The 26,658-nt window shown below is 42.0% G+C and overlaps 1 protein-coding gene across 1 annotated transcript; it reads right to left on the reverse strand.

Moving 5' to 3' along the window:
• Nucleotides 1-3,274: 3,274 nt before the first annotated feature.
• Nucleotides 3,275-26,349, reverse strand: cnot6l (CCR4-NOT transcription complex, subunit 6-like). The gene is made up of 12 exons (XM_079687620.1): nt 26,190-26,349; nt 23,577-23,698; nt 22,389-22,575; nt 20,738-20,823; nt 20,228-20,317; nt 19,987-20,055; nt 17,128-17,285; nt 15,840-15,994; nt 10,612-10,763; nt 7,380-7,607; nt 6,900-7,102; nt 3,275-6,196 (listed from the first exon to the last, which is right to left on the reverse strand). Exons 2-12 carry the CDS (start codon nt 23,686-23,688, stop codon nt 5,975-5,977), a joined length of 1,662 nt encoding a protein of 553 aa, XP_079543746.1. The 5' UTR covers nt 23,689-23,698; nt 26,190-26,349; the 3' UTR covers nt 3,275-5,974.
• Between the last annotated feature and the right edge of the window lie 309 nt (nt 26,350-26,658).

Genomic DNA, 26,658 nt, shown 5'->3' on the forward strand with positions numbered 1-26,658 from the left:
CAAGAATGCAGGGTGGTTGGTTGTTCCTAAAGTCTCTAAAAGTACAATGGGAGCCAGAGCCTTTTCTTATCAAGCTCCACATTTGTGGAATCAGCTTCCAGTTTGCGTTCGGGCGGCAGACACCCTCTCCGTTTTTAAGAGTGCGCTTAAGACATTCCTTTTTGATAAAGCTTATAGTTAGGGTTGATTAGATTCAGCCCCTAGTTTTGCTGATATAGGCTTAGTTTGTAGGGGGACGTCTTACTTCTTCCTTCTCTCTGTCTATACCTGTGTACTCTCATGTTCCGATTAAACCCGCTTCCTCTATATACGCCGGGATCCGGAGTCATTGATGATCCTGTTGCTGCGGTCCTGTGTCCTGGATCGCGAGCCCTGGACCTTGAGTCGTGGCTGTGGTCCTGGATCATAAGTCCTGGATGGATATCCTCGTGGATTCATCTTCCTATTATACACACATGCATTTCCAAACATTTGGACTACCTCTGTTGCAAATGTATTATCTTTTCAATTTACACACAGCATCTATTGCACGTCTGTCCATCCTGGGAGGGGGATCCCTCCTCTGTTGCTCTCCCTGAGGTTTCACCCATTTTTCCCTTTAAACTGTTGGTTTTCTCTGGAAGTTTTTCCTTGTACGATGTGAGGGTCTAAGGACAGAGGGTCTCGTATTGTCATACTGATATTCTGTACAAACTGTGAAGTCCACTGAGACAAATGTAACATTTGTGATATTGGGCTCTATAAATAAACATTGATTGATTGATTGATTGATTGATGTCTGGTTCATGGATGGATTGATGCATGCATGCATGGATGGGCGGATGGATGTCTGGTTGATGGATGGATTGATAGATGGATGGATGCATGCAGTGTTTCCCCTATGTACAAATAGTGGCGGCGCAGCGCCGCTGCTGAAATATGAGTGCCGCTGCTAGGGGGCGCCAGCCAGGTCTTTTCTTAAAATAATAATAAGTGGCGACCCTTTTTCATTTTTGATTGTTTGTTATGTAGATTTGTAGTATTTTTGTTACTGGCATAGGCGACACAGGCGGTCGCCTAGGGCGCCAGATCTGGGGGGCGCTGCGCTGGTAGCTCTGGGAGGGAAAAAACATTTTTGACCGTTGGCGCTCATCCAAATGTTCGGCCTTGATGTAACAACATTCATAATTAAGTAAATGTAACACCCTTTTCACCCCGGTTACACGTTTAATTTGCCCTGTACGGTGGGCGCTGTAAGTGATGAAAGTGGGGGATGTTGGCTTATCAGGCGCCCCCAGCTCAAAGCCAAAGTGCGAGCGTGGTAGCGAGAGAGCGAGCAAGGGAGAGGGCGCACTGGTACCGGCGCTGTTGTTATTAGAATCTGGTGCTAGCTGCGCTAACGGATATAAGATGTAGATGTTTCTATAACCAGGGTGGAGGAGAGCTCTCCTGTCAGACTGAGAGGCTCATTGAGGTTAAGGACTCTCTGAGTATGTAGATAGTTAATTTTAGTCTAAGTTATCTCAGTGGGTCTCAAACGTTTTGACCACAAATTATGTAAACACATATTTCCAAGGCACTCCTTTATAATTATTAGGATAAATGAAAACAGGTTTGAAATCATTCCAATGTATACTTAACCAAAAATATCATTTAAAGTTGGAGGGATACAAAAATATGCATAAATAAATAAATGTTAACTAGGTAAAATAAGATTTGAATGAACAACAAAAATAAAATAAGCTACATTTATTTGTTATTGGCCATGGTAGGTTATTGGTTATGTTCATATACTTATTTGATTATTAAAATGTAAACCAATCTTTTTCATATGGGCGTTTTAGAGTTTTACCCCCTACATCAGGTCTCTAGTAATTGTGTGCTCAAAGTGCACCAGATTGAAGCATTTTACTGGATCCCCCTAGAGGATTTGACGTCCACCCCCCAATTCAAACATGTTCACAATACTGAATACATTTGAAGCCATTTTGACGTCTATTACCTATGTCAATAAGTTTCTGTTTTTGCAGTGTATTTGTCTTTTGTAGAGATTTTTCATTTATTCTTTACACATAAAATGTCACTTAAAATCTCACCTAGGGCAGCAAATTGTCTAGAACCGGCCCTGGTACTAGGCCTCAAGAGCCTTTCTTGTGCTGACACATGGCTGACACATAGAAACAAATTGGCGGGGCGCACTTCGCACGCGCACACACTAAAAATGTCCACGCGCTCCGCGCTCACATTATGCTGGGCCCACGTGCCTTAACAACGCTGCTATGACTCCATCCTAGGGGAAACACTGTGCATGCATGGATAGATGTCTGGTTGATGGATGGGTGGACAAAGGGACGGATGGATGTCTGCTTAATGAATGGACGCATGGACGGACGGATGGACGGATGTCTGGTTGATAGATGGACGAAGGGACGGATGAATGGATGTCTGGTTGATGGATGGATGGATGGACGGATGGATGTCTGATTGATGGATGCTTCCCTGAAGGCTCCCACAGGATTGTAGTTGACATCTTCCTAGATTCATCTTCTTATTACAGACACATGCATTTCCTAACATTTGGACTACCTATGCTGTAAAATGTATTGTCTCTTCGATTTGCACGCGGCATCTATTGCACGTCTGTCCGTCCTGGGAGAGGGATCCCTCCTCTGTTGCTCTCCCTGAGGTTTCTCCCATTTTTTTCCCCCTTTAAACTGTGGGTTTTCTCCGGAAGTTTTTCGTTGTACGATGTGAGGGTCTAAGGATAGAGGGTGTCGTTTTTCTCATACTGATATTCTGAACAATCTGTGCTGTTGTATTAGCTGTAAAGTGTCTCTACTGTAGGCTATTTTTATTATATGTACAGCACTTTGGCTCGACCAAAAATCGTTTATAAATGTGCTATATAAATAAAACTTGATTTGATTTTGATTTGATGGATGTCTGGTTGATGGATGGATGGATGGATGGACGGATGGATGTCTGGTTGATGGATGGATGGATGGATGGACGGACGGTAATCTGAGTGTTTTGGTCTCGTGGGCAGTGCTGCTTTGGGAGAAATTGTACAAACTATGCACATTGTTTGTGAGTTGCGGTTTAAAGGCATGAAATATACAGGGCAAATGCTTTTAGGTAATGATAGTTGGATATTATTGTGGGAAAGGTGGCTCCGGATGTGTGTGAAGACAGATGTGAAAGAGGAGAGAATAATTGAGCATCATCTCAGAGCGTGAAAAGCTTTGAGTGGATAGTTAAGATGTGTAGTGGAGAAATAAAAACCATCAAGACAAACTGCTTTTAAAACCTAGAACATTTATCTTTTTTTCTCAAAAACTTGGTAATACTGAGTTTTACAAAGTATCAATTGAGAGACTGCATGTTTGTTTGAGACAAAAAATGCCCGTAGTTTAAAAACAAAGTTTGACAGAGACCAGTGTTGTCTCCACAGTATGGAGGTGGTATTCACACGAGTACACGGAGCAAAGAAAAACAAAGTTTAACACCAGGTACATCTTTGATTTGTGTGCCCCTTAATCTGAGAAGGGTACATTACCTTAACAGATGTGAAAGACACCCGTTATGAAATGCAATTTCATTTATGAACAGCTGTTGTACAAAACCAGAAAAGGTCAGTTGAGTTTAGGAGTGAAGTATAGGCCTCGAAATGCTCCCAAGTATAGGAGTATCCTTAAGCGTGAGCATCAAATCATGTGTAAATGAAGTAAAGCTGATACTGCCCGTCCACGCCGGGTGAACTCATCTGTCTGCGCTATAAAGCTGAGGTTACATAATTTATCCCAAAATGAGCAAATTCTTTTGACTTATTTAACTAATTCCATTTCAAAACATCACAGTTTAAAGGACATCTCGGTGTGAGATGAGTCCTTCTGCATGGGTGGGGCTGGGTATCAAACCTCAATACTTCCTTTTGTACCTATCGATATCGAGACATTTTAATCAATGAAAGCTGGCATCAAATGTCTGACCTGATTTGTTAACTTTTACCAATTCTTTAGTCAAATTATTGCTGATTGAAATCAAAAGCCTTGAGTTTTATTTAGGGTTTGTCTGATTGTTTTGAGATGAATGGTCCCAACATTTTCTGCTGGTGTTTGTCAAAGACAAGGCCCTGCATGTCCCAGTGCTGCCACCTGCTGCATGTCTCAATCAAAGTGCTTGTCTGCTTAAATTGCAGAAGCGTCTTACTCCAATTGTACAGGAAGAAATTAAATAAAGTGAAAAAGAAAGATTGTTTTTGTTTGCTGCCCTGCCCTAACCCTAATTACCACATGTCACCAGTCAACACTCAACATTTGGTAATTACTTCAAATATTGAACTAATTGTTGTATTGGTACTGAAAATAAGTTACTGCATCAGTATTGATACCCAGTCCTACCCCTGCTATCTTTATCCCATCATCTCAAATTCAATCAAATATATTTATCTGAATTTCTTTTGCACCTTGTGAAAACTCGGATATGTAATTAAAATGTCCCAAGTTATGATTTTTTAAAACTTGAGAAAATGCAGCAGCAGTGTGAGATTCTTTTTGACAACATATATGTATGCAAGTACATATATTACCTGTGCTTTATAAACTATTTCAAACCAATAGCTTCCTGTTTGGTTTTGCTCTTATGACAGGACTCTGAGTGTTCAGTTTGAGAGGTAATGTTGGATGCATAGGATAGCCCTGAGTTACAATTTAGATAAAAGGGCTATTAGTTATAATAATCTGACAGAAACACAACGTCAACAGAAATCTGGCAACAACCAATCTCATGGTGAGCTTCTAGGAAATACATTCGGTTCCCGGTCACGAATAATTGTAAGATCCTTCTCAGGAAGTTTTTTTTTTCTTTTCTCTTGCACAATGAAACAAATGTTTCTCTTTGTGGAAAGCGCATAAGTCACACATTTTAGGGGGAATCTTTGGCCAGTCAGGTGAGGGGATATGGGACTCTTTTAAGACAGTAAGTGTTTGAATGAAGTATATTGTTGGTCAGGATTGTGTTTAAATATATGTAATGTCTTAAACATTTTTTGTTAAAGAGTAGGGGGCTAATTTGTTTGCAATGTTTATAATTATTTGGGATTTGAGCTCTAACTTAGACTGAACAAATTGTATTACGTCATCATACTGCAAGGAACTCACTGTTTGCAAATAATACCTCTGCGACTATAATATTTAGCAATGATAAAAGGGAGGTTCAAGTATTATAGAAGGGAAAAACATCCTAGAAGTGAATGTAGAAACTAATATGCATTCACATAGCACCATAGTACTTTAAAAATGTCCAATCAGTACTTGTTAACATTGTACATTTGAATTTTCTCCACATTTAATTGAAATAAGTATTTTGGCATTTCTCTGCTGATCACATTAAAAAATATATAGACCTCTGTTTACAAAAACGGCTGCTGTAAACAAAGCTTTCACCTCCTTGTAAACATTTCCAACTTTCAGTTTATAGTGTTTCTCTTTTTGTTAAAAACATGTCAGTTTATTAAGGAGTGATCGCAGGTTCTCGTTCTATATACTGTGACTTCCACACATCATACGTGTGGTGCAGCATTAGTAATATGTTGTGTTTTTACTCTAAAAACTTCTGTCAAATGTCAAATCTGTTGACATTTGTTGAGTACTTCTTTAAAAAGTGGGTAGTTTAAGTTAAAGGGTTCTTGTTGTAGGAGCAGAATCTACAAGCAGGTATTATATAAGGCAAAAAAAACAATTGACATTGGGGGTTACCATAGCAACCTCATCCCAAGACCAACATTTGGTATGAAGCTTTTCCAAGAGGAGAACATGTGATAAAACAAACATTTACAGTGTGCAAAAACACAAAGAGGAGCAACAAACGGGCAAATACTTCACTCCTTTAGAAGTGTGTCTCGGGTCGGATGGTGTCAGAGTTTTAACATGAGCAGTAATCTGTACAGAAGGGGGAGGGGGGCAGTGTTCTGAAGGGGAGGCTCTCTCAGGCTGCACTACCTGTGGACCGGCAGGTGCAGCCCGTTGAGGGGGGTGAGCGGGTGGTACAGGGGGGGGTGCAGCTCCAGCTGGGCCAGCAGGGAGAAGTGGTCCGAGGGGATGTGGGGGTGGGGGCAGCCGGTGATGCTGTTGTCGACGAGCCACTGGCTGTCCAGAGGCCCCATCAGGCCTAGGACACTCATGTGGGTCTTTGAGAAGAAGATGTAGTCGATCACGCCCTGCAAAGACAACATGTGATATGAGTTTAAGGGGGGGGGGGGCAATATGTTCCCATGTGTAACGAAAAAGACTCTGTACACTGAGACTGAATACTAAAGTTTAGATACTTCAGACCACACAATAAAACGCTTTTTCTTGAATTTTTCTTGAACTAATAGATGTACTCTTATTCAGAATGCATGCAAATAATAAGATGCTAATATTAACAGGGGAAAATAGCTAGCCTTGATCTGTGTGAAGGAAATTCAATCTCCACTCACTGCCCTCGGTTTATGGTAAAAGAGAAATGTGTTTGGATTTTTCATTTATTATCATAAATGTAAATTAGTGATCAGTGAAGTCCTGGTTTAAGGTTTTGAATAAGGGGGAAGTCCATTGCTACTGATGAAACAACTCGAGGAAATTTAAAGGAATGTGCGACAGTTGCCTGCATGCGTCATTAGAAACCAAAGCAGTAACCACAAGACTAACTGAATAAATAGCACTGTAGTGAAGGTAATGGCTCAGACAGAGCAATGTTCAGGGTTTTTCATCCCATAACAAAAATACTCAACAAAAACAGAACTTTCAACATAACTGAATCTACCAGACCAATGGCCGCTTGTGGCTAAAGGAGAAATACATCTAGAAGTCTACCACTGTGCAGCCTACATTGGAAAATGAAAATCCAATTAGCTTTTCAAGCTCTCAGGCAGACGGTACCTTAAAGTCATATGTGTAGTTGGTGTAAGGCATCAGATTGCTGTCGTAGGCGCTCTTCAGCTGGAAGCTGTGTGTGATGCTTCCGTCTGAGTTGCCATTCTTGCCATTGCAGTTGAAGTTGGTCAGACATTCATTGTAGCGTAGCTCCTTGAAGTCCTTGTGGTTGTCGGCCACTCCTCCGTTGCTCAGGAATTCCACCACACCTGGTTTATTGAAAAAAGTAACGTTTTTATTTCAAAAGGAGTACCACAGTAATCAAGCAAATATCTATATATTTGGATAAAAACTGTGACGGAGGACGATTGCCCAAAGGATTATATTGCAGACGGTTTAGCAGCTGCAGCTTGCTCGCTCAATGCTGGAAACATTTCTGGATTTGTTGTCCAAATTGGTAACTTTCACACAAAACGTAGACTTGTAATATCCAAGCAGAACAATACTGAACCGAGGTTCCTGTAAGTGTAAGAGTGACAGTCGTACCGGAGTCGGGCAGCGAGTTGAGGTCAGCACACAGGACGATGGGGATGGAGGACGGGTCGGAGGCGGGCGAGCCGGTCGCCATGGAGCTCGAAGCCCTTTCAGCGATGCTCTTCAGCTCCGACAGGAACATCATGGTTTGGATCAACTTGACATCCGAGTACTCGGGGTCCCAGTGCATGTGGGCGTTGGCCACCAGGATCAGCTGCCTCTCCTGTGGCACCTTCACGCCTGAAAACAGAGGAGAACATTGGATTATGAAGACTTTTAAGGAGTGAAAAAACTGTGGAATTAAATTCAACTTTCAACATTCACATTTGTATGTAGAAACACCCCCCAAAAAAACCTAACATGGTCTTATTATGGCGAGTTTGGTTACAGTAAAGCACAGAGCGCTGATGCAACTTTAGAAACTCAGAATTACTCTCAATGTAAAAATAAAACCATTAAAAGGAAGAACGGGGTTTACGTATTGTAATCCTAGTTATATAAGCACAGGCTACTGTACTCTATGGGTACTACTCTCTATCATGCTATGCGTGCATTCACCTACTGAGTTACATAAACGTAGCCGGCCAATCGGGGCGAGCCTACCTGAATGCGCGCGCGGGCCCATAGTATATAAGGCGGCTATGCCCCCCGACAGTCTTCCTACACCCTCTTCAGCGAGCGGCATAGGAAAGACAGGGCCCCCAGGTGGACGGCTCCGCCTGTTCTTATATAACTAGGGTTACAATACGTAACCCCCCGTTATATATAACACAGGCTCCGCCCTCTACTGGACTCTATGGGTACAGTGGGTGGAGCCCCGATGCATAACCGCCCTGTCGTCCAACAACATCGACCCATCACACTGCCCCTGACCGGCTTTGGCTAACATCCACCACACCCCCACTTCTTCCCATCCGGTTGTAACCTTGGAGAAGTCGGGGCCGCAGCTTGGATAAGGCACACTCACACCTCGTGTAGAGTATGCATGTACGATAGTGGGGAGAGTCCTCCAGCCCTGTATGGGGCTTACTGCGCACCATGTTTCCCGGATCCCTAAGGAGCATGGGAAAAAACATAAGCGCTTTATGTCCAGGGGGGGTCAGATACCGACTGACCCACAGCCCCCCCCCTCTCACCAGTCATGTGTTGCCCCGGCAAGCACAGACGACGAGAAGGAGCCAGACATGTCCAAGAGATAAAACTTTATGAAGGGGCCTGGCGCAGACCAAGACGCCGCCGTGCATATATCTTCTACACTCACGCCGCTGAATAAGGCTGTTGACACAGCCACAGCCCGTGTAGAGTGTGCACGGACACCAGGGGGGAGGGCTCTCCCCGCCCTTCCATAGGCATGTGTAATGCACTCGCAGAGCCATCCTGTCAGGCGCATCTTGGAGAGAGCTTTTCCAGCCACACCATCCCCAAACAAAAAAAACAGCTGTTAAGTGCGGCTAATGGCAGCCGTGTACTCTACATGCAGCATACGGCTGAGCTGCGCTCTTTCCTCCTCCAAGCGGCTGAAGCGCTGCGTGACCGAGGTGATCGATCCCAAGAGCCCTTCCGTGGATACGGGGGCTCCAAGGAGATCATCACGCACCTTCCTGGAGAGCGCCTTGAGTCCTAACCAAACGTGGCGTGATCCCACTGTGGCCAGGGACATCACACAGCCAGCTGTGGCGGCTACAACATGGACCAGATTATAAATGTTCCCGATACAGCGGTCCGAATAATCACTCCGGTCTTCCTGCTGAGGGATGACCAGCGAGACCCCTAACACGCCCAGATTATTGGCCAGTCTTCTCCCCTCCGCCCAACCTGCTGCCTGTGGGAGCAGATGGGCCGCCAGGCTCTAATCGAGGGGGGGCACACCGGGACACGCTGTGTCCGTGCAGCCCTGCACCCTGAGCAAATCTGCCATGCCTGCCACCGGAGCCCTCGTCCTCACGGGTGCCGCCATGTTGCCCCCACACACTGCCAGATATCTGGCAATGGGAGCGAAACAAAGGCCGGCTGGGCTGGCTAAACCGGGCCATAAAACCCCTGACGGGCAGATCTGCGCGGTGGACCCTCGTGGACGCCGGACCCAGAAGCGCCGACAACGAGAAGTCCTCGTCTTCTTCCTCCTAGACAAACGGGGCCGCCCAGCTCGTCGGAATGGCGAACACGGACGGCACCTCCTCGGCCACCTCCTGGTCCTCCATTTCGACCACCTTGAGCTCCACCTGGTCCTGTGCCTCGTCCGGCGAGACATAATGCTCCTGGAAGTGTTCCAGGCGATGCTGGCGTCTGAGCCGCGGGAGCGCACGACAGGCACTGCAGGACGGAGAATGTTTGCTGCCCTCCACCGCGTGGTCGGGCCCCAAACACTCAAAGCACCAGCGGTGGGGATCAGTGCCCGCAATTAAGCCCGGGCATGTAGGGCAAGGCCGATGTTCGAGGAGTGGTGAGTCCATTCTTTCACTTTCTTCTATCTATCTTCTCACGTTTAGCTTCAGTTGTTGCTGCTCGCTGAAGAGAAAAAGGATGACGGTCGGGGAGTGTAGCCACCTTATATACTGTGGGCCTGCGCTCGCATTCAGGTAGGCTTGCATGAAAAACATGAAATGTTTATTCAACTAAAATAAATATTCTTTACACATATAACAGTGATTTCTCTTACCATATCAATCCATTGAAGGACATTTAATGTCGACGTTGACACGTTGTGGCAAAGTCATTGCAGATTTTGCCATGTTACTTTAATTTATTTAGAACAAATATTGTCAGATTGTTGATCATAAGGTGACTGCAACCATTTAGATGTATTTTTGGTTACACTGCTTTTGCTACAGCTAAACCCTGGATCATTGTATCAATGTTACAAAACAAAAACACTTTTTAACTTTTTAATTTTAAGCTACAAATGTCTGAGGGTCAAAAAGTGGATTAACTGTATTGATTACTTGTGTATTCAGTTATAAGGATCAGGATTTGCGGTAATTGTCTGTGTTAAAAATATTTGGGTGGTGGACTGTTGAACAAGAAAAGCAATGAAGATGTCTCCTTGAGCTCTGTGAACTTGTTATGACATGTTAAATTCAAAATATATATTTGACATATTAATTGGTAAACATAAAAAATACTTCTTTACTCTCCCGGTGGGCAAAATGGGATGTTTCTGTGAAGTTGGACAACTTGCAGGCCTAAAAAGTGTGGCCTAGGTTTATTTATGTCAAATTCTTTGTTTTTTAAAAGTGGTTCTTACCATCGGAGAACATGTCCTTGTTGACCTCGAGCAGGACGGCCACACCGATGTTGTCTTTGGTCATCACGCGGTTCAGCATGACCTCGGAGCCCTCAGAGTTGGCCATGGCCACCTGGTTGAACTCCACAGTGTGTTTCTGGAGCAAAGTAAACCTGCAGGAGTATCCATAAAGCAGCATTAATATTGAAAGTATTCAGTGTAAAGTCTCCTGCTTTCAGATGTGAAATGTGCTTGCTTTATTTTATACAATACCATTTGAAAGCATTAAATCAGCTGTTTTATTAATGTTCCCTTTTTCCTTCAACAATAACTGTTTTTTTTGTCAGAAATTAAAACGCTAAATGTGTTATTCAAAGTTAAAGTTTTGGCCCAAAAAGACTTTCAGAACTAGACCCGAGATCATTATTCAACCACATTAATGCAATTTGGCTCTATACATCTAGTTTGTCCATTGTTTGGGGGGCCTCTGCTTTCTACTCAGTGGTGGGATTTAGGAGGTTTTACCTAGGTAAGGATGGGACGTTGTTGACCTCAACTGATGGAGTGTTAGGGCGTTGGAAGGAGCACTTTGAGGAACTCCTGAACCCGACAACTCCGCCCTCTATGTTAGAGGCAGAGCTGGAGTATGATGGGGGATCGACACCAATCTCCCGGGGGGAGGTCACTGAGGTCGTCAAACAACTTCACAGTGTCAAAGCCCCGGGGGTGGATGAGATCCGCCCAGAAATGCTGAAGGCTCTGGGTGTTGAGGGACTGTCATGGTTGACACGTCTCATCAACGTTGCGTGGAAGTCGGAAACAGTACCGGAGGAGTGGCAGACCAGGGTGGTGGTTCCCCTTTTTAAAAAGGGGGATCAGAGGGTGTGTGCCAATTACAGAGGCATCACACTACTCAGCCTCCCCGGGAAAGTTTACTCTAAGGTAGTCGAAAGGAGGGTCAGGCCGATTGTCGAACCTCAGATTGAGGAGGAACAATGCGGATTCCATCCTGGTCGTGGAACGACGGATCAGATTTTTACTCTCGCAAGGATCCTGGAGGGGGCCTGGGAGTACGCTTATCCAGTCTACATGTGTTTTGTAGACTTGGAGAAGGCGTATGACCGGGTTCCCAGGGAGTCACTGTGGGAGGTGCTGCGGGAGTATGGGGTGAGGGGGTCTCTACTCAGGGCCATCCAATCTCTGTACTCCCAAAGCGAGAGCTGTGTCCGGGTCCTCGGCAGTAAGTCGGACCCATTTCAGGTGAGGGTTGGCCTCCGCCAGGGCTGCGCTTTGTCACCAATCCTGTTTGTAATATACATGGATCGGATTTGGAGGCGTAGTCGTGGGGGAGGGGGTCTGCAGTTCGGTGGACTAAGGATTGCACCACTGCTTTTTGCAGATGATGTGGTTCTGACGGCTTCATCGGTCTGCGACCTTCAGCACTCACTGGATCGTTTTGCAACCGAGTGTGAAGCGGCTGGGATGAGGATCAGCACCTCCAAATCTGAGGCCATGGTTCTCAGCAGGAAACCGATGGACTGTCCACTCCAAGTAGGGAATGAGTCCTTACCCCAAGTGAAGGAGTTCAAGTATCTCTGGGTCTTGTTCTCGAGTGAGGGAACAATGGAGCGTGAGATGGGTCGGAGAATCGGAGCAGTGGGAGCGGTACTGCAGTCGCTTTACCGCAACGTTGTGACGAAAAGGGAGCTGAGCCAGAAGGCAAAGCTCTCCATCTACCGCGCCATTTTCGTTCCTACCCTCACCTATGGTCATGAAGGATGGGTCATGACCGAAAGAACGAGATCGCGGGTACAAGCGGCCGAGATGGGTTTTCTCCCCAGGGTGGCTGGTGTCTCCCTTAGGGATAAGGTGAGAAGTTTGGTCATCCGGGAGGGACTCGGAGTTGAACCGCTCCTCCTTCGCGACGAAAGGAGCCAGTTGAGGTGGTTCGGGCACCTAGTTAGGATGCCACCTGGGCGCCTCCCTAGGGAGGTGTTCCAGGCACGTCCAGCTGGGAAGAGACCAAGGGGTAGACCTAGAACCAGGTGGAGGGATTATATCTCTTCGCTGGCCTGGGAGCGCCTTGGGATCCCCCAGTCAGAGCTGGTTGATGTGGCCAGGGAAAAGAAAGTTTGGGGTTCTCTGCTGGAACTGCTACCTCCGCGACCCGACCACGGATAAGCGGGAGAAGATGGATGGACATAGGTTCTGTCAATCCTTAGTAATCTGCAGATTTTCCCTGATAAAATTCAAACAGTGCTGACCCCAGAATAACCTTATTTTTCCATTGTGGAGTTTGGAGAAGAGCTTTGCTAAAGCAACAAGTTGCCTGTTAAAGAGCAGAGGCAGATTGTAAATACAGTGGGGCAAAAAAGTATTTAGTCAGACACCAATTGTGCAAGTTCTCCCACTTAAAAAGATGAGAGGCCTGTAATTTTCATCCTAGGTATACCTCAACTATGAGAGACAAAATGAGAAAAAAAAAAAAAATCCAGAAAATCACATTGTCTGATTTTTAAAGAATTTATTTGCAAATGATGGTGGAAAATAAGTATTTGGTCAATGACAAAAGTTCATCTTAATAATAATAATAATCAAAGTGTTTTTATTGATTTTTGTATACAAACACACATCCAGTACAACACAAAATAACAAGACTCAAAATACACATCACATACTCACCTAAATACAGGTCTAAACTAAAGGAACAATAACAAGACAGGCATTCTTAGGTTAAAATGCATAAATAAACAACAATGTCCGACAGGAGAAAATAAAATTAAAAAAAATAAAAAATAAAAAAAATAAAATAAAGGAGGGGTGAGGGGGTGGGGGGGGGGGTGCTGCCAGTTATGTTGAAGCAGATGAAAGCTCCCGTTCAAGATGGGCGATAAAAGGCTGCCAGACCTTATAAAACTTCTTAGTGTTGCCCTGCAATGTAAATCTAAGGTGCTCCAATTTAAGATGTGTCATTACCTCCTCTGTCCATCGTTTATGAGATGGTGGTGTTGTCTTTATCCAGTTAAATAAAATCAACCTCCTGGCCAACAATAACGAGAATGCCATTGCTTTCTTCTGAGCAGTTGTTAGTCCTGCTTCCTCTGGTGCCACACCAAAGATGGCTGTCAGAGGGCCAGGCTCTATATTTTTATTATAAATAGATGAGAAGGCTGTAAAGATTTTGGTCCAAAAATCTTTCAGCCTGGGACAAGACCAGAACATGTGGCATAAATTAGCTGGCACCTGTTTACATCTAGGGCAAGTCGGATCAGTCCCCTGGTAGATTCTTGCCAGTTTGTCCCTTGAGAAATGAAGTCTGTGTAACACTTTAAACTGTATTAATCCATGTCTAACACATATGGAAGAAGAATGTATTAGATCCACTGCCCTACCCCAGTCCACCTCTGATATGTCCAACTCCAATTCCTCCTCCCATTTCCTTTTTATGAGATCAAGGGATGGGGAAAAGTTCATCTTAATACTTTGTTATATACCCTTTGTTGGCAATGACAGAGGTCAAACGTTTTCTGTAAGTCTTCACAAGGTTTTCACACACTGTTGCTGGTATTTTGGCCCATTCCTCAATGCAGATCTCCTCTAGAGCAGTGATGTTTTGAGGCTGTCGCTGGGCAACACGGACTTTCAACTCCCTCCAAAGATTTTCTATGGGGTTGAGATCTGGAGACTGGCTAGGCCACTCCAGGACCTTGAAATGCTTCTTACGAAGCCACTCCTTCGTTGCCCGGGCGGTGTGTTTGGGATCATTGTCATGCTGAAAGACCCAGCCACGTTTCATCTTCAATGCCCTTGCTGATGGAAGGAGGTTGTCACTCAAAATCTCACGATACATGGCCCCATTCATTCTTTCCTTTACACGGATCAGTCGTCCTTGTCCCTTTGCAGAAAAACAGCCACAAAGCATGATGTTTCCACCCCCATGTTTCACAGTAGGTATGGTGTTCTTTGGATGCAACTCAGCATTCTTTCTCCTCCAAACACGTCTAGTTGAGTTTTTACCAAAAAGTTCTATTTTGGTTTCATCTGACCATATGACATTCTCCCAATCCTCTTCTGGATCATCTAAATGCTCTCTAGCAAACTTCAGACGGGCCTGGACATGTACTGGCTTAAGCAGGGGGACACGTCTGGCACTGCAGGATTTGAGTCCCTGGCGGCGTAGTGTGTTACTGATGGTAGCCTTTGTTACTTTGGTCCCAGCTCTCTGCAGGTCATTGACTAGGTCCCCCCGTGTTGTTCTGGGATTTTTGCTCACCGTTCTTGTGATCATTTTGACCCCACGGGGTGAGATCTTGCGTGGATTCCCAGATCGAGGGAGATTATCAGTGGTCTTGTATGTTTTCCATTTTCTAATAATTGCTCCCACAGTTGATTTCTTCACACCAAGCTGCTTACCTATTGCAGATTCAGTCTTCCCAGCCTGGTGCAGGTCTACAATTTTGTTTCTGGTGGCCTTTGACAGCTCTTTGGTCTTGGCCATAGTGGAGTTTGGAGTGTGACTGTTTGAGGTTGTGGACAGGTGTCTTTTATACTGATAACGAGTTCAAACAGGTGCCATTAATACAGTTAACAAGTGGAGGACAGAGGAGGCTCTTAAAGAAGAAGTTACAGGTCTGTGAGAGCCAGAAATCTTGTTTGTTTGTAGGTGACCAAATACTTATTTTCCACCATAATTTGCAAATAAATTCTTTAAAAGTCAGACAATGTGATTTTCTGGATTTTTTTTTCTCATTTTGTCTCTCATAGTTGAGGTATACATAAGATGAAAATTACAGGCCTCTCTCATCTTTTTAAGTGGGAGAACTTGCACAATTGGTGGCTGACTAAATACTTTTTTGCCCCACTGTACATGTACAGGTTTTTGTGCATGTAAATGGTTTGCAAAGGGCCTTTAATTACAGCTTTTAGGGGCATTATCGTGCATGTAACACTGATACATGAACCTGTTTCTTTTTAAATCTGCACTCAAATTTCCAGTTTCTTTAACGGATGGCTGCTGATTTCTTTTATACCTCATGAACAGTTGCTCAGTAGTATCTTTTCATCTAACTTCAAGAACCAAAGTCCATTCATACAATTGAGTAGTCCTCTCACACAACTGACTGTATCCAGTCAGACCAAAAATGTGGTGAGTCATTTTAAAATGGATTTAACGCAGAAAGAAATCTTGAATATCAAAAATCTACCCATTTATATACATATATTGAATAAAGCATATTCTGTGAACTCACTTCTCGGTCTTATAGAACACAGCGCAGCCGTCCACGTGTTTCCGCTCCTGTTCAGAAACCAGTTTGGCACGAGACTTTGGGCAGAAGTATCCATCATAGCCGCGCTCCTTTAGTGTTTCCAGGAACATGGTGTAGTACTGCTCTGTCTCCACCTCCTGCAGACACACAGGGCAAGAAATGTCACCTAAAAGAGTCAATGAAACGCATGTGTAGAGGAGTGAGCACTAGCCAAATATAAACGGCCTGGAGTCAGGAGGGGGGGGGCATATTTTCCTTTTCACAAATGAACCAAAATGGTTTTAGGATTATTGAATTTGTTTTTAATTCTACTTGTAAACTCAAGCTTTTTCTCGTGAATATTCAACATTAAAAAAAAACATGTTTCCGTCATTCAATAAGTCGTTTTTTTTATTTTTATTTTTTTATAACAATAGTAGTATTAGTTTTGCATTTACGAATTGCATTTTTAAATAGCTAAATAATGTGGTTTCAAATACATCTGGCACCAAAATAGCATCAATTATTGTAAAGTGAAGTTGTATAATATATTGAATGATGTTGTTCTGATTTTCTGAAATGCATCATCTCTGATATTCACAAATGTCCACCAGTGGAAATGATTATAACAAATATAGTTTCAAGGAAAGTTAATCACTAGAGTTGACAAAAACAAGTTGAATAGTTTGCAGGAATTTATACTTTAAAAAGTTGTGTGGTCCTTCATTTTAAAATATTCTAACAACTACTAGATGAATCGCAATCCAATTTTATCCAGACATCCAAGGTAACTGATAAATCTTTATTCTTTTGGGGATCCTTTTGTGTTTTCCTGAAGCATCATCATCAGCAGGTCCAGATTTTTGGTTCTCATTTTTAAGAATTTTTGTCAGATAATTCCAAAACATTAACTCGTATGAGTTTGGTGAACCCCTGACCCCCTCTAGTGGCAATGTGTACAATACTTATGTTTATGACAACATTCCTGCATATTTAATGGAGCCCCCGCAGCCACAGCCACACTTTGCGTAAATAAAATGCATCTCTCCATATGCATATATTTTTTCATACTTCTTTTAAATCAAATAATACAATAGTTGCAGCTCAGACCAACTCTTACTCAGGTACCTAATGAATGAATACATAGAATTGAAAAATAATAACAAACTCATTCAACATGCTCTTCTAAGACACATAGTTTTGCTTTTTTGAACACAAAACAAATCAGATTATCATCTGATTTGTTCCTTTTTCTCTGGAAAATCATTGAAGCAACGTCTGCTTCATTCACCTGCAGGCTGACGATGTCAGCGTCGCAGCTGGTGATTTCCTCCATGATGCCTTTCTTCCGGTACTCCCAGTTGAGGGCCCAGGAGGGACAGTAGCCGTACAGCTGTCGGGTGGCGTACTTGTCGCACAGAACGTTGTAGCACATGACCGTGAATGCAGCTGTAGAAAAACATTTAAAGAATGACTATCGTCTAGAATCTAGACTCTAGACAGATGTAGTTATCTTGTCTGTCCTTCAGTTTTTTGCTTATTAAACGTGATATCTCAGAAATTCCTTGAGGGAATTTTTTTCAGATTAGCAGAAAACATCCACTTAGACTCAAGGATGGCCTAATAAATATGTAGAAGACAAAAGGTCAAGGTCACTGTGACCTCACAAAACATGTTTTAGGCCATAAACAGACCTGCAACTCGAATGGTTGCAGGTCTGTTTATGGCCTGGTAAGCTTATTAAGCAAAAGCTGCAGCTCATTACTTACAAATGATATATAAAACAAAATAGTAAAATAAGTGTAAAAGAACATTACTAGGTACCTACAGTATACTGTAGTATAAGGCAGAGATGGAGTACTTGAGTCCTGGACTCGGACTCGAGTGCCGATGTTCGGGACTTGTGACTCGACTCGGACTCGCGCACTGATTGACGCGACTCAGACTCGTGAATTCTCGCGTGCGCTGACTTGGACTCGTGAATTTTCCCCCCCACGATGACTCGGAATCGACTTGTACATTGACACTCTGACTTGGACTCGGACTCGTGAATGTTCCCCCCCACGATGACTCGGACTCGAATTGTACATTGAAGCTCTGACTTGGACTCGGACTCAAGCAAGTTTTCTCAGGAGTCTGATGTCCTCTATCCTGGCGTGTGCACCTGTGAGGTGAGTTCACGGACTGGGGCCCGCTATTCCAGTCTAGAGATGTCTAGAGATGTCTAGAGACACACCCCGCATCGTGCTGTGTATGCTTTCACACATTCTGCTTCCACATTGGAAAAGTGCAGCGCAAAATGTGGAAATAATATTGAAGAGAAGGCTCCGTAACACATTACTCTAAGGATCGAGTTCAGACATGGCTGTCATGAACACTATCATCAGAGTAACGTGATCTAATCAATAAATTGATAACACGAAAGCACATCGCTACTTAACATGCAGAATGACGTCATTTTGCATCCTAAGTAGCCATGTGCTTTCTGGGGCTAAATCTTTATCAGTAAACCGATTTAACCGGTAAAAGTTCCTTCAAAATAAGTGTCCCGATCTTATTACTATCAAAATAAAAGTGCAAAACGAAAACTTTACCATAGGAAAATATTGGCCTACAAATATAATCACTTCTCTAAAAGGTAACTCATTTTAAATGTAGTTAGACATATTAAAGGTCATTTACAATAATAATATTAATATTAGCAGTGCATGACATTAAGGATTTTGGGAGATGGCCCTGTGGCATAATGCTGCGCTATACTTTGTGGCCTCACCCAGTTGCATAGCGACACTTATTGTTTAGGTGTCTTTTAATAAGCAGGTAGTCATATCATTAGCTAGAACTAGCTGGATCTGATCGATATGGACATAAACGTGAGTGAAGTCTAATCTGACGGGAGAGAGAGAACAGCTGCTGCTGACGAGTCGACACGCAGCGCTGCATGATCACATGCAGCGGTGAGCGGACAAAACACACACATCAGGTTAGAATATCACACGTAACTATTTTAATTACCTCTCAAACTACCTAAACTAGTTATAGATATGTTTAGTTTTACCGTCGGGTCACTCATTACTGGATCCGCGAGCTGCATGATACTGGCATAATAGATTGCCCGATCGGGCAACCAGTAGGTGAGGCTTCATTGCCCGAGCTAAATACTAGATGGCCCCGGGCCATCGGGCAGTCCTTAATGTCGAGCCCTGATTAGTAATAAGCTTTATATTTGTATAGCACCTATTACAAGAATTGTAAGCAGTTCAATAGACAGATTAGTATAACATGACAGGATAAAAGTAATGTAGAGGAGCAGCTACATTTCAACACATATATCCACGAAGTTTAATACATGAAGACGTGTGACTCGGACTTGACTTGGACTCTTCTTAGGTGACTCGGACTTGGACTCGGACTCGAACACGGGTAATGATGACTCGGACTCGGACTCGACTCGGACACTCCTTGGGTGACTCGGACTCGACTACGACTCTCCCTTGGTGACTCGGACTTGGACTCGGACTCGAAGAGTGGTGACTCGGGAGTGACTTGGACTCGTGAATTGGTGACTTGACTACAACACTGGTATAAGGAAGGTATGACACAAATATTATGTTTCTCTTTATTTTTTGTTCCACTCAAATTCTGGAGCAGCCCCAACACGTAAAACTATTTTTTAAAAATACTTTAAAAGCCGCTCTAAAAGTGTGTTTATGTGCTTTATAAGCTTTATTCTTGATAAAGAATAAGGATGCAAGTGAGCTTCATCCTTCTTGGCAACTCAAAGAAACCATACGATCTAACATCCCTGCCATAACAGGCCTTTGAATATGTTTTTTGTTGAGTCAATTATGTAAACATCAGAGCACATTCCTGACATCACAGAGCCAACACAACCAAGGGAAGATTGTTTTTTGAGCTAAATGAGGGAGTGTTTGTAACATTTCTGGCTTTTACTACTAACAATTAAATAATGTAATTTTGTCTAAAAAACCTTTTTGTTTTTATTCTATTTGAGAAACTCTCTCTGAGGGAGATTCAGAGATGTTATCCTTTGCAGACCATTTACATGCAAAAAACCTATATAACACACGACAGGAAATGGAAAACCCCAAAAAGCATAGTAGGGCCCCTTTAACCCCACTGAACGTACCTGAGGGGCTCATCTGGTCCCGCTCTTTCAGAGTGATCCACGGTCTTTGTGGGAGCTGCTCTGGGTGCACTGTAGAAGGAGGGGGGGGGGGGGGGGGGGAGAGGTATGAGTGCTCACTATCTGTGACAAACACAATGGTGTACCTGCTAGCTATCTCACACCTGCTCAGGTTTACAATTAACTGCAGGTTAAATATGCATGCGTTCTAGTAGCCGGGTGGTGAGGAGGAGCAGCGGTTTACCTGCTAGATTGTCGAGCATGTAGTTCAAAAGCTTCCTGGTTCCGTCCGACTCCTGGTACAGATTGAGGATGTCTTGGGACAAAGGGTTTCCTGCAAATCAATCATATCATAAACTACCTGACAATACATTCTAGGAAAGTACTGTAAAGAAATAATGACGATCTACATTTTATCCAAACTTTAATATGGACTCAAACTGCAGGAAGAATACTATTTGGCTAACTATGTGTTCAAATATCATTTGATATTGAATGAAGTAATTTGAAGCTTCAGAGACATCCTGGTCTACAAATCATGTTCTTTAGACTTAACAAAACAGATTTTTGTATTAATTATCATTAAATACATTTCAGTGACAATGAGAACTATGATGCTAAAATCATCAATCACACAATGTCACGAATCATTCCCAATTGCAATATCAGTCCAAATGATTGCAATTAGATATTTTTTCAAACTGTGCAGCACTAGTCCAAATCAATGTACTGAATATAATACAAATAGCCTCACCTTTTAGCCCCAAGGTTTGTAACTGGAAAAGCCTCCCAAGTTCATAAGGCAGAACTCGTAAAAGATTGTTGTTCAAAAGCAATTCCCTGCAAGAAAACAAGACATCATTTACCTTTTTGATTTCTGTCTTTCACAACTTTGTCTTAACAATGCAGTAATTCCTTGTCGTTGACATATCATCACTGCTGTCAAAATATCTATCACATTTTCCTAAGTTGTCAGTTAAAGGGGACATATCATGCTATATTTGAACAATATATTGTAGGGCCATACTTATATAAAGTATATAAATATAGTTTTTTTTTCAAAATACCAAACAGATCCTGCATTTTAGCCATGCCTCATTTAGCTCTATTTGCTCTTTCCAGCCCTGTTTTTGCAGGGGGCTGATTCTGTGAGCTGCAGATGACCACGCCCCCTGCAGGAGAGGGGAGCGTGCTCTGAGATCAGCTGCTGGGCTGTCAGAAGAGGGGGAGAAAAAGAGATCTCCGTCCTCCGTGTTTTATTCTTATTGAAGTAAGAAGAGAAGTAACGGGGCAGAAACCCTCCTTTTTACGCAGCGGTCCAGACATAGACATCAAACGGCGACACATATTCAGTTGCCAGTTCCTTTGGCATTAGGGCAGGGATATCTAGATACTTTCCAAGGTTTGACATAATGAATTGTGCTACTTTTAAAGCAAGCAACGATGTTTTCAAATCTGTAATCAAAAAAACTAAATGAATGAATAATTACAGAATAGGGTTGCTTGATAGAGCGGGCACATAGTTAAACGACATTTATATATTTAGTGTTCACACAAGTCGGTCATAAAAGACAAATATTTTTTGATTAATGTTAATCTCAGCCACTAAGAGAACCGCCTGTATGTAATTAATGTGGAGAAATCCACTGTTATTGTCCTGAAGTTTATCCGAAGCTAATACACCTTCATAACTACCTAATAATAATGATCAAGAACCCTGCTTTGTAAGGTATTCAATTAATATGATAAAAAAACACAGATCTTAATGTATTTCAAAATCGGGTTGAACTTCCACAAAGGTTACATCATAAACCCATACTGATATTTAAAATGACATAATGAATACGGAGATTTCATCCTTATCTTCCAGCCCTATCGCAGAATATTCAGCTATTCTTAAAAGGTCCCCTATTATACTATTTTTCATCAATATATTATAGTTCTCAGATATATACAAAACATGTCTCTGAAGTGTTTGGCTGGAATACCAAACAGATCATTGTAGCATCCCATAATCCCCTCTGTTTCAGCCCTGTTTCCAAAGTGCTGATTCTCTGTCTGTTACTTTAGATAGGGGGTAACCTTGGTTGGTGATTGGCTAATGGTTACACAAGCCAAAAAAACATTATGATCACAAAGTGGCCAAAATCTGATCAGCTTTTCAGAGAGGTTTTTATATAAATGGATCAGGAAAAAAAGAGAGTGAATCTTTGTTCCTGAAACTTTCAGAATCTCTATACACAGAGAGGACACATGTTCATCAAAAAGTGGATTTTGCATAATAGGTGACCTTTGCAAAGCTCTGCAACAAAGCATAATGGCAGGTTAACTTTTATGTTCCGTGATATATATATACATTTTCTCTTGGTTGGTCCTTGTGTCAGTCAGATGTCAGTGATGTCTACCTGAGAGAGACCATGTTGCCCAGCTCAGCGGGCAGACTGCGGAGCTTGTTGGACGACAGGTTCAGGAACACCAGGTGGGAAAGATTGGAGATGTCGGGGGGGATGCGGCTCAGGTTGTTGTCGTTGATGTGCAGCGCCGTCAGGTGGGTGAGGGTCCATAACGAGGGGCTCAGGCTCCTAACCCGTCCTGCAAAGGCAAACAGGGGAACGGACTGTCTTCAAAAGTAGATATTATTTCCAAAATTCAAAAAGAAACACAGATTTTTAGCTGTGTGATCAATCGAACTAAACACACTTCAACATACTGAAATTGACTGAACTGCGGCGTATCTGTATAGTCTCAAACCCTTTCATTTATTTTCATGCAGAAACAATAACTACATTCAGTTGATCAGCCCAAACAGACTTGTTTTAATCATGGAAAACCACGTGAAACAGAACCAAGAGCATCGTGAGACACTGAAACCAGACTACTGTATAGCAGAGAACTCTAGGGACAATTACTTTAGTGAAGATATAAATACTGAATTAAAACGATTTAATATGTAATTCATATTTAATGAGATAAAAGTTCAAATAACATAAAGCTTTTGACTTTTAACCAACCAAGAATAGTTTGTTAACCATTAATATTCCTCTTCCTGTTCTACATTCATTCAGCTGTTGTCATCCAAACCAGGACGAACTGTGGTCCTTTTAAAAGGTTTGGGAGTCAAAATAATTTAAATGATCTTAACCAAGAATAATTTAAACAACAACATCCTCGTAAGAAAATGTTTGCGCTCAGTAGGCTGCAACTGATAAGATACATTTTCTTCTAATCATTTGAACAAAAATGAAAAATATCAGAAAATGAAAAAACAAGTCATTTTGCTAATAAATCACTCAAATGATAAGTAGACTGTAATTTCAACTTATTTTCAGTTGATTGACCTGCAACACCACTCATTTCAATCTTCCAAATCCTACAAACTGAAAAACATGCAGCATCTGAAGACAATGAATACAGAGTGAGTGGGATGAAAAGTGTCTTAATAACAATAAAAGCGCATGCAACTGTTTGATATTCAAGCACGAAGAAAAGTAGATTCTTAAAGTAGGAGCTACCTCTTCCTTCGGTTTGTCTGTGTTAGTACATTGGGATTTCTTTGTATGGGAGCAGTTTCAGAGAAACATAGTAAGACTGACCAGAAATCTCGAGCTCGGCCCAGTAAGACTTCTTCCCATTGGCCACCTCCTCCGCTGGCATGATGGTGTAACATCTGCGGGGATCTGGAGGATCATATTTTTCCTTTGGCATACCTATCAATCTGAAAAACAAGCAAAATGTACAGATATTACAATCTAAAGGAAGACAGCGAAAAACATACATTAGCTTCCACTGAGATGGCACTCTACATTGAAAGGGATTCAACACAGTAACATAATATTATAAAGCTTAATGACAAAAAACAAGTGAAATAATTAAGATTCCTTTGAACAATTTAATTTTAAAATCTAATAATATAGTAATAGCTAATAACTAATGAAAACATTTGCTTTTAGACAAAAATAAAAAAATGTGTTCTCATACTGTATCAATTACACAAGTGGTTGTTAACATATTAAAGTGGCAGCTATGTTTTGGAAATCAATTTTAACAATTTTGTATTGATTCATTTGACAATAATTTGTCTGGCTTATTTGACTGATAAAGTGTGTCCATAAATATGAAATGCCGTCACTTCAATGACCAACATAATAAATTGACAGAGATATACAACTTAGAAGATTATCAGCTAAACCTCTCATTGGACAAACTGGAATCAGAACAAATAGTTTTGACTTAGAAACTACTAATACGATTAATAAATGTATGATATTAGGAGTAGTATGATGTTGTACTTCTAATCTAAACTTACAAGTGTATTATTTACATGTGAGCAGAGATTTTGCTCTACAATGTTGCCGTGGATTGGGCATCAGTTTAGATTTTTTACCATGTGTAAATACTACTTTGATCTCAGTAAAAGTGTGATGTTGATTAAACCATATTGCCTAGCTTAACCAGACAAATGAAAGAAATTCGACCTTTACGTCACAGTTGTTTTTTGTCACACATTTTTTGAAAGGTCTATAAAGAATTAAATCCGACCAACTAAAGAATGCACATTGTGGCCTTCAACAGAACTGGAGTCACTTTTATTTTGACCTTCAACTTCATTGGAACTAGGTTTGATTATAATTTTGACTCTTATCTACAGCCCTTTACTTCAAGAAAAGTATGTATCTAAGCCTTTGGAACAAGGATTCCTAAACTTGCTGTTGTTGAAAATGAATAAAAGCCTTTATCTGATTTGTTTTCCTATCAAGATCAAGTTTTTTTTTCAAGACAAAAAAAGTTATAATTTCTTACTTCGTCCTTATGCCTAATGTAGCCTAGCACATCTACTCTATTACCAGGAACCAGCCAGCGTTATTTAAACTCCCCTGCTGTCAGTTTGCTGCCTGCATTGCTCAAGGGCACGTGCTATTGCATTACTTTTTATTTATTATCCACCGACTTGTACACAGAGTGCATGAGCTTAAGAGGTTGGCAAAGGGGGCCTGATATTATGCAGTTAGTTGCCATTAGGTTACTCTGGAGGTTTGGAGAAGACTTACATAACTTGCTTATACACTCATGGGTCACAAGTGACATGGCAACGGCTCATGTCACTTGCATACAAGATGTAAAGAAGGCTTTCCTCCCATGTCTAGTGTTGATAAAAACATTTGTGGCTCTGGGGGCAGACAGACCACCAAATGGCAGAGATGGGAGAAGTACTCCGATATTGTACTTAACAAAAAGTAGAAATACCAGAGAGTAGGAATACCCTGTTAGAACTAAAGTCCTGCATTCAAAATGTTACTCAAGTAAAAGTACAAAAGTATTTGCATTAAAATATACTTAAAGTGCCAAAAGTAAAACTCGTTACGCAGATGGCGCATTTCAGATCAACATATTATATATTTTAGATTATAATTATTAATGCATTAAAGTGTCGACAAAGCTGGTAGAGGTGCATGCTAGTTTTAATGACTGTGTATACTGCAGGGTAGCTTGTGTATTTACTGCAGGTGTAACTAAAGTCTTATTTAAGAGTTGATTATATTTCACATCATAATCCAAATCTGTAAAGTAACTTAAGGTGCAAAATAAATGTAGTGGAGCAAAAGTACACCATCTAGCTCTGAATTGTAGTGGAGGAAAATGACAAAGTAACAAAACATTTGTAAGTACTTGAGTAAAGGTACTTAGTTTATTTGGGTAAACCCCAGCATCTGCTGCTTTGCCAACTGTTATTTATTTTAACATGTCAGGAGCTGTTGCAAATGGAAAATAGCGATGGCAACCGCACCAACAGCTGAGTATCCAAACATAGCTGTAATGTCAAAAGTGACAAGCACGTAGCGCTGCATGGACAGGGGCCCGTTCACGTGAAGTTCGGCCAACCGCTCACCAGCTGTCACACCTGGCAGCGAGGTAAACACGCGCTCTGGTTATGCCAAATTAAACATTTGGAAACGTTAAACTATTAAATATCTTCTAAACAGAGTACGTACAGGTTAAAGTCCCAATGAGCTCAAAGCACGGCGCTGGATTTGTTTGGCTAGCGGCAGCAGGGCGCACGCCGCCCGACTCATGCCCGGAGGCTGACTGCGGGGGTAGCCGGAGTTGGTATGAAGGTTCAAGGGAAGCAGGTTTAACTGTCACATGTATCCCAGGACAACCTCGACATAGTGTCCACAGCAATAAAATAAAGTCTGAATTGGTCTTACCTTCATTCGGGAGCGGTATAAAACGATTTACAGAGGGAATAAATGGTAGAGACATGCAGACACGGCTGTTGAAGCCGATCAGACCCTGAACGTCTCGGAAACAGAAAGAAGAACAACAAACGCTGCTTCCGCTCATGCTCGTCCGCACGCGACATGAACCCCCGGATCCTCTCCCCTGCAATGTCACCTGTCAAGCTACTACAAATGATATTCAAACTCATAAAACATAGTAATAAAATGAATAAATAAAATACAATATGCTTTTGTGTTAACAAACTCTTTAATTAGTATTACTATAAATGATATCAGTTGTCTTATATAGACATGTATTGCAGTTAAATATCCAGAGGCCAGTGGAAAACTCAGCATCCATTTATCCAACAAGACAACCCAGGCGGTTTTGTTTGATTTATTTTATGTTTTTTATTTTAATTAGATCATAGATATACGTCGAGTTACGAGATGGAAT

The sequence above is a fragment of the Notothenia rossii genome (assembly GCF_949606895.1).
Source record: "Notothenia rossii genome assembly, chromosome: 6".
Lineage (NCBI taxonomy): Eukaryota > Metazoa > Chordata > Actinopteri > Perciformes > Nototheniidae > Notothenia > Notothenia rossii.